A 17,455-nucleotide genomic window follows, 5' to 3' on the forward strand; every position below is an offset into this window, starting at 1 on the left:
ATTTATTTATTGAACGGCTAATGCGTTTAACATAATACATATACATTATCTAATATAAATATACACCAATAGAGAAACAAAAAGTTTTAAACATAAAATAATAATAAAATAAAAAAATAGTAAACACTGGTAAATACACATCTCCTTCACACACTATCAGCGAGCAGCAAGAGAGAGTGAAACACAACGTTTAAATTTATCCATTTTTACACGGAGAATCCCCCCCCCCTGGGAATCGAACCCGGGACCTCCAGAACGATAACCGAGTGTGCTGACCATTACAAACGGAGGCGGACAAAGTTTCATAGTTTCATTACTACAATTAACTTATTCCGCAGTTATCAATTGATTATGGTAATATATACGCATTTTTATTTTTTTAAATTTATTATTAGATTAAAACCAATATTTTTAGCTTTTCCACTTTTTTATTTGACCAGCGACCGGGTTTCGTCGTTACCGACATCATCAGACTGGTTGATGTCGGTTACCGATGTCGGTTACCGACATCATCAGTCTGATGATGTCGGTAACGACGAAACCCGGTCGCTGGTCAAATAAAAAAGTGGAAAAGCTAAAAATATTGGTTTTAATCTAATAATAAATTAAAAATGCAATTCCATCACGAAGTGTCAGTAGATAATATAAATCTATTATTTTTTTTACTTAGTAAACACCGCTATTTCTTAAAATCGATTGTGATACATGTTTCGATGCAGTCCAGGGTTGATTTTAAAGATGATTACAGAGTCAACTCTATCTAAGTGTGAAAATAAAAATCTATAATTCAATTTGATTGCAAGGCGTCCAATTTTGTTTGTGAAACGTCTAATTTAAAGTGAAAAACCTGTATAGGCTAAATGCAAACTTTTCTTGAATGTTTTTCGCTGAAACTTTGTGGCACATTTTACTAACTTTATAAAATCAAACAACTTTGTTTTAACCACTTTTATTATTATTCCGACTCCTGACCTGACCACGTTCAAGTATTTGAAATACTTGATCATGCCAAGTTTTGCCTCGTTAAGTTAAGTATAGATTCAAGTGTAAAATTAGATTGTTTTATTGATATGTTTGTCACGAATCGTAGGTCAATGTATTGTGGTTGTGAGTCCTTGTTAGAGAATACTACATAGAATGTCTATCATTCTTTCGTAAGATAAACATTAATTGAAGGTTTTTTTATACTTTATAAAATTAAACACCACTTTTTTTTATTATTAGTACACTTTAACCTACCGGTTTCGACAAAAACCTTGTCATAATCAGGGTTTTCTAAAACATTAAAATGCTCATAATTAATAACATCCCCTTACTAAAAAAACTTCCAAACACTCCGTAAAAAATCACCCAAAAACATTATTAGATTAAAACCAATATTTTTAGCTTTTCCACTTTATTTTTATTTGACCAGCGACCGGGTTTCGTCGTTACAGACATCATCAGACTGGTTTCTAATAATATATTAAAAATGCAATTCCATCACGAAGTGTCAGTGGATAATATAAATCTATCAAAAACATTAGTTGTTATTAGGAGTTGCTACGCAATGCATCATAAAAATAACGTTAAGAATTTTTACGGAAGTTTTTTAGTAAGGGAATGTAATTAATTATGAGTATTTTAATGTTTTTAATGTTTAAGAATTTAATAAACCCTGATGATGACAAGGTGTTTGTCGAAACCGGTAGGTGAAAGTGTACTAATAATAATAAAAAAATGGTTAGAACAAAGTTGTTTAATTTTATGAATTTTAATTATGACTCATTGTTCACGATCGCGTTATTCGCGACCCGACATCATCTCGCCCGTAATGAGATTACGCCTCAATGGATGGATACAAAGGCTCGATGAATAATTTAATTCATCGTTGGATAACGGTTGCCTGTGTAGCGGAATTCTAAAACGAGAAATAATTCACATTAAACAGCTGGTCCAACATGAAACAACTGTAAAATTAGACCCTGAAATATGATTACGCGTGTAAAAAGGAATTTTGTGTAAATTTCAAATAACAAAACAGAGTCAATTTGTGTGCTCGTATCGACAGTTAAAAGACGAGGCAGCAATTTGAGGTGCCGTGTGTGTTTGCTGTGCATATTTTCGACGAACCGTATCGTTCAGTAATTTATTTATGAATTTTCAGGCGCTCTTGTCACGTTCCAAGGACACACTCGTATATTTACCATTTATATATGTATATATATATATATATATATATATATATATATATATATATATATATATATATTTATATATATATATATATATATATATATATATTTATATATATATATATATATATATATATATATATATATATATATATATATATATATATATATATATATATATATATATATATATATATATATATATATATATATATATATATATATAGTGAGTGTTTTTGCCTAGAATTTTCACTCATGAATTTCATGAAATTATATTAATTTTAAGTCTTTTACTCTTTACGTTTGAAGTAACTATAATTTCATGTAATTCATGAGTGAAAAAAAATATATATGTATATAGTGAGTGTTTTTGCCTAGAATTTTCACTCATGAATTACATGAAATTATAGTAACTTTAAACGTAAAGAGTAAATCCACTCACGAGTAGGCATAGGCTATGAAACTATAAACCCACTTAAAAACATATTAAACCCTGAAGAGGGCAACAAAAATAAATTAAACCCTGAAGAGGGCAACAGGTTGTTGCCGAAACTAGTTGGTTATTAAAAATGTGAGTGGATCAGAACACAAAGTATTTTTATTTCTCGAAATAATATAACAATATTACTCAATCATAATTCTCTTGCGGTGAAAGCAATTGTATTGACAGCATGTTATTCGGCCGTACGTGTCGGTAATGTTCTTCATAATTAAGGACATCCATTGTTCGTACGGCAATGGATTCCTTCTGGTATAATGGGCATGTCGAAATATTGAAAAATGCTTGAGGGGAAGGCCAAGGCCACTTGCTGAACTCCCGTATTCAGAGACAAAAGATGCGGGGGATGTGTTATGCACCTAAACTATCTTCTTCATCTTCTTCTTCTTTTTTTTCTTCTTCTTTTTTTCTTCTTCTTTTCTTCTTTTCTTCTTCTTCTTCTTATTCCCGCCAATGGATCATTGTCAGTCGGGAGGAAAATCTAATTTGACATACTCAACCTGTAAAGGATTGCATTCGACTCGTTTTGTGTTTATAACAGCCGATATAATCAGTATTTTCATTCATCATTTTCTTTTGGAAGATTCGCCTTCGTAAATACGTTGTTTTCGTAAGTTGGTAATGAATGACGTCACAGAAACGGTCGGTTTATTTTTATATTGGTAACATTTCTAAATTATTGGCGGCTCTTTTTGTTGATGTCTATGGTCCGTAGGATTGGAGACCCCCACGCGCCGATACGGGCTGAGGAGACCCCCGTGAAATTTCACATCCACAAATGTGGAGGTCCTCACCAAAAGGCCACATTTTCAATATTGCACAAAAAAATCCTTGCAATTAAATGCAAATCTGTTCTGTTTACTGTATTCTATCGAAATCTCAATTAATGTTGCGACAAATCGGAACCAATCCTGTTTTAAACCGATATGAAATCAACAACATTTTGAGTGGGTCTCAAATCTAGATTATCTCCAATTATAGTTATAATTTAGTTATTTTCATATTATTTTTTGACATCTCAATGCAGATGAAGAAGAATATTGAAGTCTGGGCATTTACGGGGCTCACGACTGTCATAGGCTGATTTCAGTGATCAATTTACACACTTGTAACATTCACCAATTCTAACCATGATTGATAACCATACCCATGATTGATATGGTGTAAATGCCCAGACTTCCAAATTCTTCTTTATCTATATTGATATATCAAAATATAATATAAATATGAAATCATTAAATCGCACCAAAACGTAAAAATTTTACAAGCTAGAATTCCTTTACTTTATAATGGAAATGTGGCTTTTTATATGCTTTTATAAAATTATTTATAAGAGAAATGTGGCTTTTAATATGCTTTTTTTTTTAATGGTCTATTATGGAAATGTGGCTTTTTGGTGAGGACCTCCACAAACGGCTCTCGCCTCGTGACAGCCGTGAAATGAAACGCGACCGAGGTAATATCCGCACGGTAGCGGGACTCGGAATCATTTCGTGTCATTTGTTCGAGACGAACGATTCCCGAGAGACGGATAATGTCATGTTTCCGCACTCGCTTTTCAGACATCGCCGTGACATTCGTTTGTTCGTTATGACATAGAAAAAAACACAATTTAATGTATTTCTTGGTGTGAAAGTGTGTTGTTCATTACGTTTTTGACGTAGATGATGAAGAATAATAAACTTCCAATAGTGTGAAATGAGATTCTCCTACGCGGAGAAACACAGATCATTGAACAAGTTTTTGGACATATTTTAAATGTTGTGTTATCTATTAGTCTTGTTTTTTACCACTTAAGTAAAAAACAAGTGTTTTTCTTTTATAATTTCATATTGTCTTACCACAAAGTGAATGCCGAAACAATAAATCAAATATGTAGTAGTATATTTTAGTTTATGTAACACACGTTTCCTCCAACAAAAATAGTACTAGTTACATATAACGTCATTTAAGAGGCTAGGCTCAAAAATAGTACTGTTTTATCGATCAATTTTTTTTCTTATGCAGGAGATTTTGAGGACTAGAATGAGTACTTGTAAAATGATTCGTTTCAAAACAGAATTGATTTTTTTCCTTATCGATTTCTCCGTGCTGGTATGGTCTCTTGTGAGCTGATTGTTCCCTTGTTAGCTTAACACATACAAGTCGAATCTAAACGTTTCTTTAGCCAAATTACTCCCGCTGTCCATTCTAAGATCCCTTGTTAGCGCACATACATTTTTGGCCAAATTACTCCTGTCCATTCTAAGATCCCTTGTTAGCGCACATACATTTTTGGCCAAATTACTCCTGTCCATTCTAAGATCCCTTGTTAGCACACAAACATTTTTTGACCAAATTACTCCTGTCCATTCTAAGATCCCTTGTTAGCACACATACATTTTTTGACCAAATTACTCCTGTCTATTCTAAGATCCCTTGTTAGCATCACACATACATTTTTTTGACCAAATTACTCCCTTTGTCCATTCTTAGATGTCTTGTTGGCTCAACGCATACAAGTCTAATCTGAACGTTTCTATTTTCTCGTATTCTCTGTCCATTCTTATCGTTTTCTACCTTGATCATCAATTCTGTTGATTCATCTTTCAAATAATTCGATCTCAGTTGTGACCGTCTTTTCCTTGTATTTTTTTAATAGTTAACACTTGTCTGTTGACACGATCTCAAGAGTCAGATTGAGCTGAGAGCCAGGTGGTATAGAGTCGGTATTGTCTAGTCCAGACCTTCCTCGTAAACAGGTTGTCGGACGATTACCGGTTTGGCAGAATGAAGACTTGAGGTCGTACTACATTTTGGCATTGGACACTTTGCTCTCGAGACGACTGGGTGTTGTGAAATACGAGCAGATATTGAATCAGACAGTTACTGGTTAAAGCACTCTTGAAGGGTGAAAATCCATTCATTTAATGGAACATTTTTTTAACACTAACTTAACATCATGCCGCTTCCCCGCAAGGATAGGCAGAATGAAAAAAACGCCACACCAATCTGTTTTTGCAAACGATCTTCGCCTCTTCCATATTCATGCATCTCCTCATACACACCCGCTAATTATTCTTATTCCTGACCTATCACTATCACACTTTCAAATATTTCAAATCTTGATCATTACAAGTTTTCCTCGGTCTTCCTCTGGTTTTTTTACCAACGACATTCGCCTCGTAAATTTATTTTACTGTTCTTTCTTCACTTGTTCGATTCACGTGCCCTACTTTCCTTTCTTAATTCACATTTCTTACCCACATTCACAGATGATATCTTTTCTAATACATTTCCGAATTCTTTGCAAAAACAGATTTGTGTGGCGTCCTATTCTCTCTGCCTACCCCTGCGGGGAAGCGGCGTGATGGTCAGTTAGGTAATCGTAAATATTCATTGACGATTATTAAAAATAATAAAAAAATTGATAATTTATATAGCGCCATTTTCGTAAAATACTACCTATAGGCGCCTTGTATATTATTACCATTCTTTTTATTTCTTTTAAAGATAAATATTTGTGTTTTTATTATTTTCACAAATATTTAAATTTCATACTATTACTGTCTTCATATTGTTAGAAAACGGTATCAAATTGCGGTTCAGGGATTCAAATCGAGAAACTCTGACTTAAGAGTCGGCGACACTAATCACGGAACCACAACCCTTTGATTTTTATTTTCATTTGCAGCCACAGTTTTTTTACTGTATTTTTTTCATTGTCACTCTGATACGCGTGCAGTCGGTTCACGACCCCCGCGACTCTTATTGACAAAAGCTGACTACATTATTATCGTTCGAGAGTCACTCGTGGCAAATGGGTCAACATCGGAATTGAAGAGTCTTCATTTAGATTTACGACCTCAGCTTGAGGACATTATTAAAGAGCGTTACGTTTATTATTACGACTACTTATGTACTTACTATTAAAATCGTTTCTTTTGTTTCAAAAGTGTCATCTCACGGCCAATTGTGTGAAGTACGTTCATAATTCGTATAATTATTTCTGATTGATTATCAACAAGTTTTTATTTTATTTTTTTATTTATTTAATATAGTTACATTTTTAAATACAGCATAATACAATTTCTAAACATTTATACATATCACTCACTCCTTTCAAAAACGTCATAAATAAAATAACTTGATTTTTCAGGAGAACGTTTTTAAAGTTTGAAAATATAATACAATGTATTAAAAATAAATATCAAGTCACTTACTGGACTTTTTACTGTGCAACAGATCTTTTTGTGTTAAACCTGGCGGTTTTTTCTCCATTTGAAAAATATTTAGTTTATTTAGAAAAATAATTAAACAATACATTTTCTTCAAAATGCAAAAACAACTCTTTCTGCCCTGTAGCGGGTAAATATTATGTTTTAAAAATGCCTCTTTTGCTGGGATATAGTACATTTTCTGGGCATTCCGAAAACATGCACAACTGAAAATTTACGATTTTTGATTTATGACGTTCTTGAAAGGAGTGAGCGATATGACAAACTTATAGTTTTAGATTCGCTATGCTTCTCCAAAAAAGAGACTCAGCTCTTATGCTTGGAGAAGGACTTACACTCAAGGTTTAATGTTTTATATAATTAATGGTATAATAGTCTTTTTTAAATCTTATTTTTTTTAAGTTTTTCGCTAACACTTTGTGGCACATTTTATAAACTTTATGGTTTCTTAGTTTTCCTCTTCGGTTTCTCTCTGCTTCTACGATACGTATTATCTTTAAAAATAACATAAATGTTATAAAAAAATGCAAACTTTGTGCTCCCTCGGTGCTCCGCACACATTGGGTTCCGGTTGTAAATTTTACGAATGTCCAGTAATCTAGGGTTAATTGTGTTCTTGGATGTTGATTAATTATTGTGCAAATGGCGACGCAGGTAGGTTTCTCAATAGCATTATTTGGACCATGTTATGCAGAAAGCATTCAACACACAAATTGGGAAGCTGAGATAATTGTATTTTGATGTTTTCAACAAAAACAAAATTACATATCTATGTAAAATGATAGAAGTTAGGTTTGTTTTAATATTACCATAAAGAAGTATTGTTTATTGTGTGTTATATTCAAAATTTTCATAATATTATCAATAAGGCCACAGTTCCGTATTTCATAAGTTGAATGGTTACAGCAAAAAAAAACGATATAATTGACTCTTCTACCCATCTTGAATGACTAACTAACTAACTAACCATCACGCCGCTTCCCCGCAGGGGTAGGCAGAGAGAATAGAGCGCCACACCACTCTGTCCTTGCAAACATTCTTCGCCTCTTCCACGTTCATGCATCTCCTCATACATACCCGCCGATTGTTACGACTCCTAACCTGACCACTTTCAAGTATTTGGCATACCTGATCGTGCCATGTTTTTCTCGGTCTTCCTCTGCTTCTTTTCCCGCTAACATTCGCCTCATAAATTTGTTTTACCGTTCTTTCCTCACTCATTCGTTCTACATGTCCAAACCATCTCAACACACCTTTCTTAATTTTATCGATAATGCTTATCTCAGCTTTGCATTCCTTCCTTATTTCACTATTTGCACATCTATCATACATCGTTTTGTTACACATTCTTCTGAGAGATCGCATTTCGACTGCATTCAGTCTACTTTCATCCTTCTTTTGCCAACTCCATGTTTCACTTCCATACATTGGAGTTGGAACCAGAACTCCGTTGTGCACTGCCAGTTTAGCTTCCGCTGATAGGTTTTTATTTGCTATAACTGATTTCAGTGCACCATTCACTTTGTTCCCAGCATTCACTCTCCTTTCTATGTCTTTAACCCATCTTGAATGGTTTCAGCAAAATAGTTTTTTCTTCTTCTAGTTCAAAGTCGAACTCTTCCAAACCACATGGATTTTTTCGCAATATTTTCTAGGAAGATTTCTATATTTCTAGGAAGATTGTATTGTATTAAAAAAATGCGTGTCATAATATATTTTAAGAGATAGTTGTATTTGCCAAGTGAAACTTAAATTTAAAATGGATAGGTATTACCGCAAAGTGGCTGCCGAATCAATTAACTATATTGAAATTTACTATTGATGAAGTAGCATTTTTTCAAAAGTCAAATTTCGCAAATTGTGGGTCGGATGGTTTCTGCATAGCACGGTCCATTTGACAGTGTTGCAATTCTCTCAGAAACTCGTTTTTTGTTGTTTCTTTTTCGAGCGATATAATCTCCAATTTGGCATTTATCTAAACTAGCCACTACGACTTTAGGATAAGGTCTTGTCGTTTTTTTCTTTCCTTCGCAAATTTCAATATCACTTCGTTACTCCCAAGAAAAAACACTTTCATTCCTCGCCATAACACATCATTCTTCAGTCATTCCTTCTCTGTCCAAGCGGCCAGACTATGGAATTACCTCTCACTGTAAAAAATGCTCTTTCTCTAATAGCTTTTAAGATACGTCTGAGACATTAGTGTCCATCATTAGAATCCTTACTGTCCATCAAAGCTCCTCCCTCTACCTCCTTCCCTAAACTCCCTTTTTCCTTTTCGTTTCTTATTATCATCAATTTGTAATTTATGTTTTTTAAAATGTTCAAGTGCTTATCTACTCTCTGATTGCAAACAGCTATATATGGTATCAAACGTTTTTATCAATATCACTAGTCTGTTTTTGGTTTGTTGGAAGATGTTTGTTTTTAGCAATAAGCTTGCCAATGTAGTTATTTCATTTCTTTACATGAATTTTAAATAAATAAATATCGCCGTCTTTTATCGTTAACTCAACGCATACTCGTACAAATCGAATCATAACGTTTCTTGTAGTGAATTGTTCCCTCTGTCCATTCTTAGATCCCTTGTTAGCTCAACGCAATTTATGTCTTTTTTAATGTTCAAGTACTATCTACCCTCTGATTGCAAACAGCTAAATATAAAGGTATCATAAATAATTGCAAAGTCTCATCAGGGAGTTGGGGTTTTGGTTTATACAGGCTTTTAGAGGCTTTGTAATCACAATCTGCATACTTGTTTTCCTTTCTTCCCTGTTTTTCTTTCTTAATTTTTGATGGTGTATTAAATAATCGCAAAATTTCTTCGGTGGTTCCGGCCAAAACTTCTGATTTATGACGATTTTCATTATATCTGGCTTCATAATTGTCAGATGGATCAAAATCTGTCTTCTTTTTCTTTGTTGATGGCCTTTTATATTTCTCATTATACCCCTTATACTGAAGTTGTTCGAAGATGGTTGTATCATACGTTTTAATCAATATCACTAGTCTGTTTTAGGTTGGTCGGATATATTGCTTTTTAGCAATAACCAATGTACTTATTTCTTTTCTGTACATGAAGTTTAAATAAATAATATCGCCGTCTTTTCTGCGCCCCACTTTGCCTCCAAACAATGTGATCTGTTGCAACACGCGAGAGAAGTTGTTTCATTCAATGGTCGATTATGACTTTTACCGTTTCGCCGCGGTCCGATACTGTGGGGACAGGTTTGCGTATCGGCCGTAGTAAATTGGTCGCCGGCGATTGCCATAAATTAAAGCGTTCAATCTATCAGCCTTAATGTGCGTTATTGATTATTCAATTTCGTATGATGAATGCGTATTTAATGAACGTTGGTAATGCTTCTGTATGATTTTCTTCTTATTTACATATATACACTATTTTGTTTAGCCTTGTATTCGGGCATCGTTGAAATATTATTTTCTTAAATGTATGATAAATTTTATAATATATCGTAGGTATACGTGCAAAGAACATTAACTCTAAAATCACTGTTTGAATAATCCCTGTTATTAAAAGCTTATAGCCTGAATAAAATACACGCTATTAATCTGTTGAATTTACTTTAAAACCACATAAGTATACTTATATGTTATTTCTATCAAAGTTTTTTTTATTAAATATATAGGATGTATAAGATAAATTCTTCATATAAATAACTTTTAAGCGAAAACCAATCCATAATTTGAAAATAAAGATTTAGATACACGAAGTATTGGGAACAAATATTTGGATACACACAAACTCTGGGTCGGTCATTATTTTAAGCATTTCAAAAATCTATTACTTAAAAAAAAAACAACAAACAAAAGAAATGTTTTGAGTGCGTCCAAATTTGGACAGTCTCAAAATATTGCATATAAGGAAGTGATGGTCATCAATTGTTTCCCAGTAAGCGCTTCGTCTGACGGAAGAAAGTGGCTGCTCGTTGCGTGTCTCAGTGTCTTACAAGGTTGGAAGACGAAATCGTCATCAATAAGGTCAACATCGTCATATTTAATATTCATATTCTTTTCAGTTGCGAGTTCATTGAAATAAAACTCTCTTCATTCCTCCAATAAACGTATTGCTAAATTGTTCATCGCGCCCGCTCTACGTTCGCTCGATAAATTAAAATTTAAGTGATTTGTGAAATGATGGCGTCCAAAGGTTGGCTCTTCAAAATGTGCGCACCGTGAAAGTGAAAAAAACAGTGTTTGTAAAGAAATATTAAAGTTTTGAACAAGTGATCATTCGTATTATCAAGATGGATACAGATACAATGGTATCGAATAACCTCGCTCTGTCGAGCGGGTTGTACAAATACAAGAAGAGTTCCCAGAAGAAAGGGTTCGGTTCGATTCCCACGCTGGTGGAGAGTGTTGTATTCGAACATCCCGTTGAAGATCTGGAAGAGCAGGTGGACCATGTGCACGAGTATGAGGACATCGTGACGATGAGGCCTCCAGACGCCAAAGGCAGGCGAAATTCTCTGGGGGTCTTGCCCAAAACCCGAAGGGGTTCTCTCGGTCTGTCTTCTTTTCTCGGGTTGAAGAATAGACCAGACCCTAGCCCAGGCAGGGATGGAAGCTACGTTAAAAACGAGGATATCGACGTTCCTGCCTTGCCTCCGAGGAGGTCTTCTATTGCCGTGCTGCCCAATGAGTCCAAGGGACGCAGGAAGTCTTGGGCAACTCGCCTGCAGGTGGAGAGGAAGAGACTCCACTCTGGAGAAGATGACGACGCCGTTCCTAACGGGAAGTCCAATGGAAGAAGGCCATCCTGGTGGAACGTTCTGGTACCGGAAAACATCCTCAAGTCTAGGTGAGAAACATGGGTTGATTCCTTTATTTTTAGCTTATTTTTTGGTTTTATTAATCAAGAGTGAATGCTTACTAATAGGAACTTGATATTTATAGCTCAAAAATATGAAACCAAGCTTTTTTATACTCGATTTATAAAATATATGCGTGATATGCAATCTGAATTCGAGTCTAGGTGGGAAACATGGGTTGATTCCTTTGTTTTTAGCTTATTTTTTTATTTTATTAATCAAGAGTGAATGCTTACTAATAGGAACTTGATATTAAAAGTGCAGAAATTTTTAAACCAATCTATTTCTATACTCGATTCATAAAATGTATGCGTGATATGCAATCTGAATGTAAAATGAAGATATATCAACCGACAATATGCTAGTATGTAATTGAAATTATGGATAAATCTGATGGACGTAGGGAAGTCAAGCAGTTTAAATCAACCTTTTATTTTTGTGATTATTTTTATATGAAACAACTATTTTTGAACACGTAATAAAATACAGGATTTTCACTTCGAATTGCACGTTTTACAGATCGAATTAGACATTTTACAATACAAATTGGACGTTTTACTGTATTTTATATATTTTTTTTACTAAATTCAATGTATTACTCATGATTCAAAGTAGAATTGAAAATATTGTCTGAAAACTTGAGTACACATCGCGCGCACAGACTATGGCAGCACGCCGCGCAGGCTTGCCAACCTGACGACTAACGCACTTACTAGTCTTAAAAAAATATTTTAGCAGGTATTGACACCACGGTATATATATTTATATATATACATATATATATATATATATATATATATATATATATATATATATATATATATATATATATATATATATATATATATATATATATATATATATATATATATATATATATATATATATATATATATATATATTACTCATATAAATACAATATGACGTCCAAACTTTTTTTTATTGCAAAACGTTTAATTTGATTTTTGTAACGTCAAATTTGATTTGTAAGGTTTGTAAAACGTCCAATTTTAAGTTAAAAACCTGTTAATGATCGTCAATGCTGTAACATTATTTTAAGCATTTCTAAACATGATAAGTAATCTCAGTTAGTTGTTATGTTTCAAAATTAACTTGTTTTTTAAGAATTTCGCTATCTATCTTTGTGCCTCTTGCGCGGATGTGAGAACCAATCATTTCATTACGCTGGCACAAAATATGATAACGGACAGGTTGATAAAATTCTATGTTTTTAGAGTAGAAACAACGTTTTTAAGATAATTTACAGATACAGACCTCGTTGTTTGTGACGAATCGATTTCAGGCTAGGCTTCTACGAATGTAAGAACCATTTTTTTGCATCTGACAATAGAATACAATTACAAGTACAAAAATATTATATTATATTAATATAAAAAAGTTTCCACAAAGGCATGGCCTGTGTGTGTACATATGTATTTTATTTTAGGTTCTAATAAAGGGTATTGAAAAGAATACATTTTCATTACCCTGGCGCAAATTATGATAACAGACAGTTTGAACGTTTTTTGTGTAAGAGTCAAAACAACGTTTTAAAGATAATTTACAGAAACAGACCTCTTTGTTTGTGACGGATCGATTTCAGACTAGGCTTGTACAAATGAAAGAACCAATCATTTCATTATGTTGGTCCAAAATATGATAACAGACAGATTGATAAAATTACGTTTTTCGTGTGTTTTTAGAGTCAAAACAACGTTTTAAGGATAATTTACAGATACAGACCACTTTGTTTGTGACGAATCGATTTCAGGCTAGGCTTGTACAAATGTAAGAACCAATCATTTCATTATGTTGGCTCAAAATATGATAACAGAAAAATTGAGAAAATTACGTTTTTCGTGTGTTTTTAGAGTCAAAATAACGTTTGAAAGATAATTTACAGATACAGACCACTTAGTTTGTGACGAATCGATTTCAGGCTAGGCTTGTACAAATGAAAGAACCAATCATTTCATTATGTTATCCCAAAATATGATAACAGACAGATTGATAAAATTACGTTTTTCTTGTGTATTTAGAGTCAAAACAACGTTTTAAAGATAATTTACAGATACAGACCTCTTTGTTTGTGACGAATCGATTTCAGGCTATATTTGCGTCTCCCGTTTCGGTCGCGGCGGATAATTCGCTGGAAATGAGGAAATGATTCCGATTATTAGCGGTTGATTGAATAGCCACAATAATGATATTACCGTTTACGAAACTTGGTAATTAGACTGAATCCATCCAATTACACAACGAGACCGCGAGACCCCAGCTCGGCGACATCTCTCGTCCCCGCTTAATTGTCCCATTAGGCTATTTTCATTTAGCCTGCTTGTTTTTCCTCGCTAATTGTTTCTGTGTGTATTGATACTGGTAAACGGCACTCAGTACCGCCGCATTCTGTTTCAATAACATCTGCCGTCCCAGCCACCTTTATTGTTACATGTATGACCATTGAAAATCGGAAAACGATCGTATTTGAATCGCTTGCTGATTCTGAGCGCGCGAAGCGAAAATGCAATTTTATTATTTATTGATTCGGCATTAAGTTTGTTAAATAACATGTTGTTTTTCTTTAAAAAAAATGGTTTTCCTTTTTTTTCAATTTATTCAATAAATTAATATAAAGCTACATTAATATTTATTAATTCGGCATTAACTTAGTTGAATAACATGTTGTTTTTCTCAAAAAAAAAAGTTTTTCATTTTTTTTCCATTTATTCAAAATAAATTATTTATATATACATTATTATTGATTAATTCGGCATTAACTTTGTTCAGTAACATGTTGTTTTTCTTTAAAAAAAACGTTTTCTTTTTTTTCAATTTATTAAATAAATTAATATATAGGTACATTAATATTTATTAATTCGGCATTAACTTTGTTGAATAACATGTTGTTTTTCTTTAAAAAAACGTTTTAATTTTTTTTCCATGTATTCCAAAAATTAATATACTTATATGTACATTATCATATATTAATTCGGCATTAACTTTTTGGAATGACATGATGTTTTTCTTAAAAATCCGAATCCTGGGTTATAATCACACACACGAGAAATGCCAGAAAATATCATTTTCATTTTTATAATTTGATCAGACAATTTATTTACAACAATATATAATATATATAATCCAGATTTTCTGAATAAGTATTTGGACACACTCAAAATGTTGTAACTATATTAATTTTTTTTTTAAAGTCATTTAGATCTTATTTTGACCGCAAATGAATATGAAAACATTGCGGTGCCGTTATCAGTCGTTCGAACAACTCACTTTTGGCGGTTTTTATTGCCTTTTTATTCTCCGGTAAGCACTTTCATTTGTTCTTGCATCTAGTGTCGTAAAGTTTTATAACGGAGAGCGCTTTACGAGGACTTACGTCGGCTCCAGATGATCCCATTTACACCTGACAATAAATTAGCTCCGATATGGCATGTGCCTCATCTGCTCTGTGCATCAGCGCGCCGAATCGATTGGCTCCAGCGTTGATGTGTGACGTCAGCACCGTCCTTCCGATATCGGCTGTTGTTTCGTATTGATTAATAGATACATTTATGGCCATATTCGCTAACACACAACACACGACTTTCCATTCCTCGCCATAACACATCATTCTTCAGTAATTCCTTCTCTGTCCAAGCGGCCAGACTATGGGATGAATTACCTCTTCTTGCACAAAATGCACCTTCTCTTTTAAGAAACGTCTGAGACATTACTATCTATCATTAGAATCCTAACTGTCCATCAAAACTCCTCCCCTAAACTCTCTTCTTCCTTTGCCTCACTTCGTTCCTCCCAAGAAAGAACACTTTCTATTCCTCGCCATAACACATCATTCTTCAGTAATTCCTTCTCTGTCCAAGCGGCCAAACTATGGAGTGAATTACGTCTCCTTGTAAAAAATGCACCTTCTCTAATAACTTTTATGAAACGTCTGAGACATTACTATTTATCATTAGAATCCTTACTGTCCATCGAACATCCTGTCTTAGTTTTTCCCTCTACCTCCTTCCCTAAACTCCCTTTTCCCATTGCCCTCCTTATTATCATATTTTGTAATTTATGTTTTTTAAATGTTCAACTACTATGTACCCTCTGATTGCAAACAGCTATATATGGTATTTCGAGAAATAAAATAATTTGTGTTTTGATCCACTCACATTTTTATTAACCAACTAGTTTCGGCAACAACCTGTTGCCCTCTTCAGGGTTTAATTTATGACTTAATTTATATTTTCAATATTCAAAACAGCTATAAGTATATGGAATCAAACGTTTTGATCAATATCACCAGTCTATTTTTGGTTGGTTGGAAGATGTTGGTTTTTAGCAATAAGCTTGCCAATGTACTTATTTCTTTTCTGTACTTGAAGTTTAATAGATAAATAAATTTTGGCTATGTCCATATCTTCTTCTGCGTCTTATTCCTCATTACTGAGGGTTGTGACCTTTGTGGAAGCAATGACTCTTCTCCAGTTATCCCTTGACTGCGCTGCACGTAGCGCTCCAACCATACTTGTCCATAGCGTCCATATACTTGTTCACAAATCTGGATTTTCTCTATTTATCTCAGTCTCAGGAGGTCACAACATACCTAATATGGTCGCAGTGACGTGAAGGATGCAAGTTCCTTGGACCACGTAGTAAAAAAATAGGGGTTAGACTGTTTCGCCATTTTTGTAAAATAATACTTCAGGAAGACGGCTTGAGAATAGCACCGATGTGACGTGCGGGTCCAGCGGGCTCTTTCTCTCATCTCGTGCCATTCTGCGGGCGAACAATTGGTCTAAAAATACTAGCAGAGTGTTATTATCATTATCATGACGCCGCGTGGATGTTTTCATTGAATTCTCATTGTCGGAATCGCTTGCCGCTCGGTTATCTCAGTTTGCCGTGTAAATACACGTCTTGCACAATAAATATTATCTAGGGTGGCAAACACGCCGTTCACCTTCGTCTTTTGTACACACACAAGAGTGAAAGACGGGCTGGCCAGCGAACGAATTCTTTAGATAGGGTAATTTAGTGCTATTGTACACTTGCCTACTATGGTGATAAAAAATACTTCAATATATCGACTGACATCTTATTGAGTTTCAATTGCAATGATTAAAGAAAACACTTGTTTTATACCACTTGAGTTTTATTAAAGACTACATGTTTCAGAAGTTAAACTTCCATCATTCAGGTCTGTATAAAACAAGTGTTTTCTTTAATCATTGTAACATGTCTTACCACAAAGTTAATGCTGAAACAATAAATAGAGTTTCAATTGAGTTTCATATCTGAAGATATTTTATGTTGGGTGGAATGGTCATTTGCCTGAAGATGTTCGCCCTTTGGGTGGAATGGTCATTCGCCTGAAAATGTTTACCTTTGGGTGGAATGGTCATCCACCTGAAAGTGTTCTCCATTGGGTGGAATGGCCATTCGCCTGAAGATATTTACCATTGGGTAGAATGATTATCCGCTTGAAGATGTTTACCACAGGGTGGAATGGACATTCGCCTGAGGAAGTTCGCTATTAGGTGGAATGGCCATTCACTTGAAGGTGTTCGCCATTGGGTGGAATGGCCATTCGCCCGAAGATGTTCACCTTTGTGTGGAATTATACAAGAAAGTATGATATCCACATTATGTTTTATCCACGAAAGAAATCCACATTCTTCTTCATCTATGTAGAGATGTCAACAATTTAAAAAAAAAATATTCCTCTCG

At 34.0% G+C, this 17,455-nt stretch overlaps 1 protein-coding gene across 15 annotated transcripts in view; it reads left to right on the forward strand.

Moving 5' to 3' along the window:
* mtd (TLD domain-containing protein mustard) overlaps nucleotides 1-17,455 on the forward strand; it is a 315,010-nt gene that overhangs the window by 155,563 nt on the left and 141,992 nt on the right. For 9 of the 15 annotated variants that reach the window (XM_088263094.1, XM_088263098.1, XM_088263101.1 and 6 more), the window contains exon 2: nucleotides 10,931-11,715. The exons of the other annotated variants lie outside the window; for them this stretch is intronic. In XM_088263094.1, the coding sequence (XP_088119220.1) occupies nucleotides 11,159-11,715 (557 nt within the window). In that variant the 5' untranslated portion in view covers nucleotides 10,931-11,158. The remainder of the gene's footprint in view (nucleotides 1-10,930; nucleotides 11,716-17,455) is intronic. 15 annotated transcript variants of the gene reach the window in all.

Source organism: Brachycentrus maculatus, unplaced genomic scaffold (genome assembly GCF_059751285.1).
Source record: "Brachycentrus maculatus isolate JH-2025_06_01 unplaced genomic scaffold, ASM5975128v1 h1tg000196l, whole genome shotgun sequence".
In the NCBI taxonomy this organism is placed as follows: Eukaryota; Metazoa; Arthropoda; class Insecta; order Trichoptera; family Brachycentridae; genus Brachycentrus; species Brachycentrus maculatus.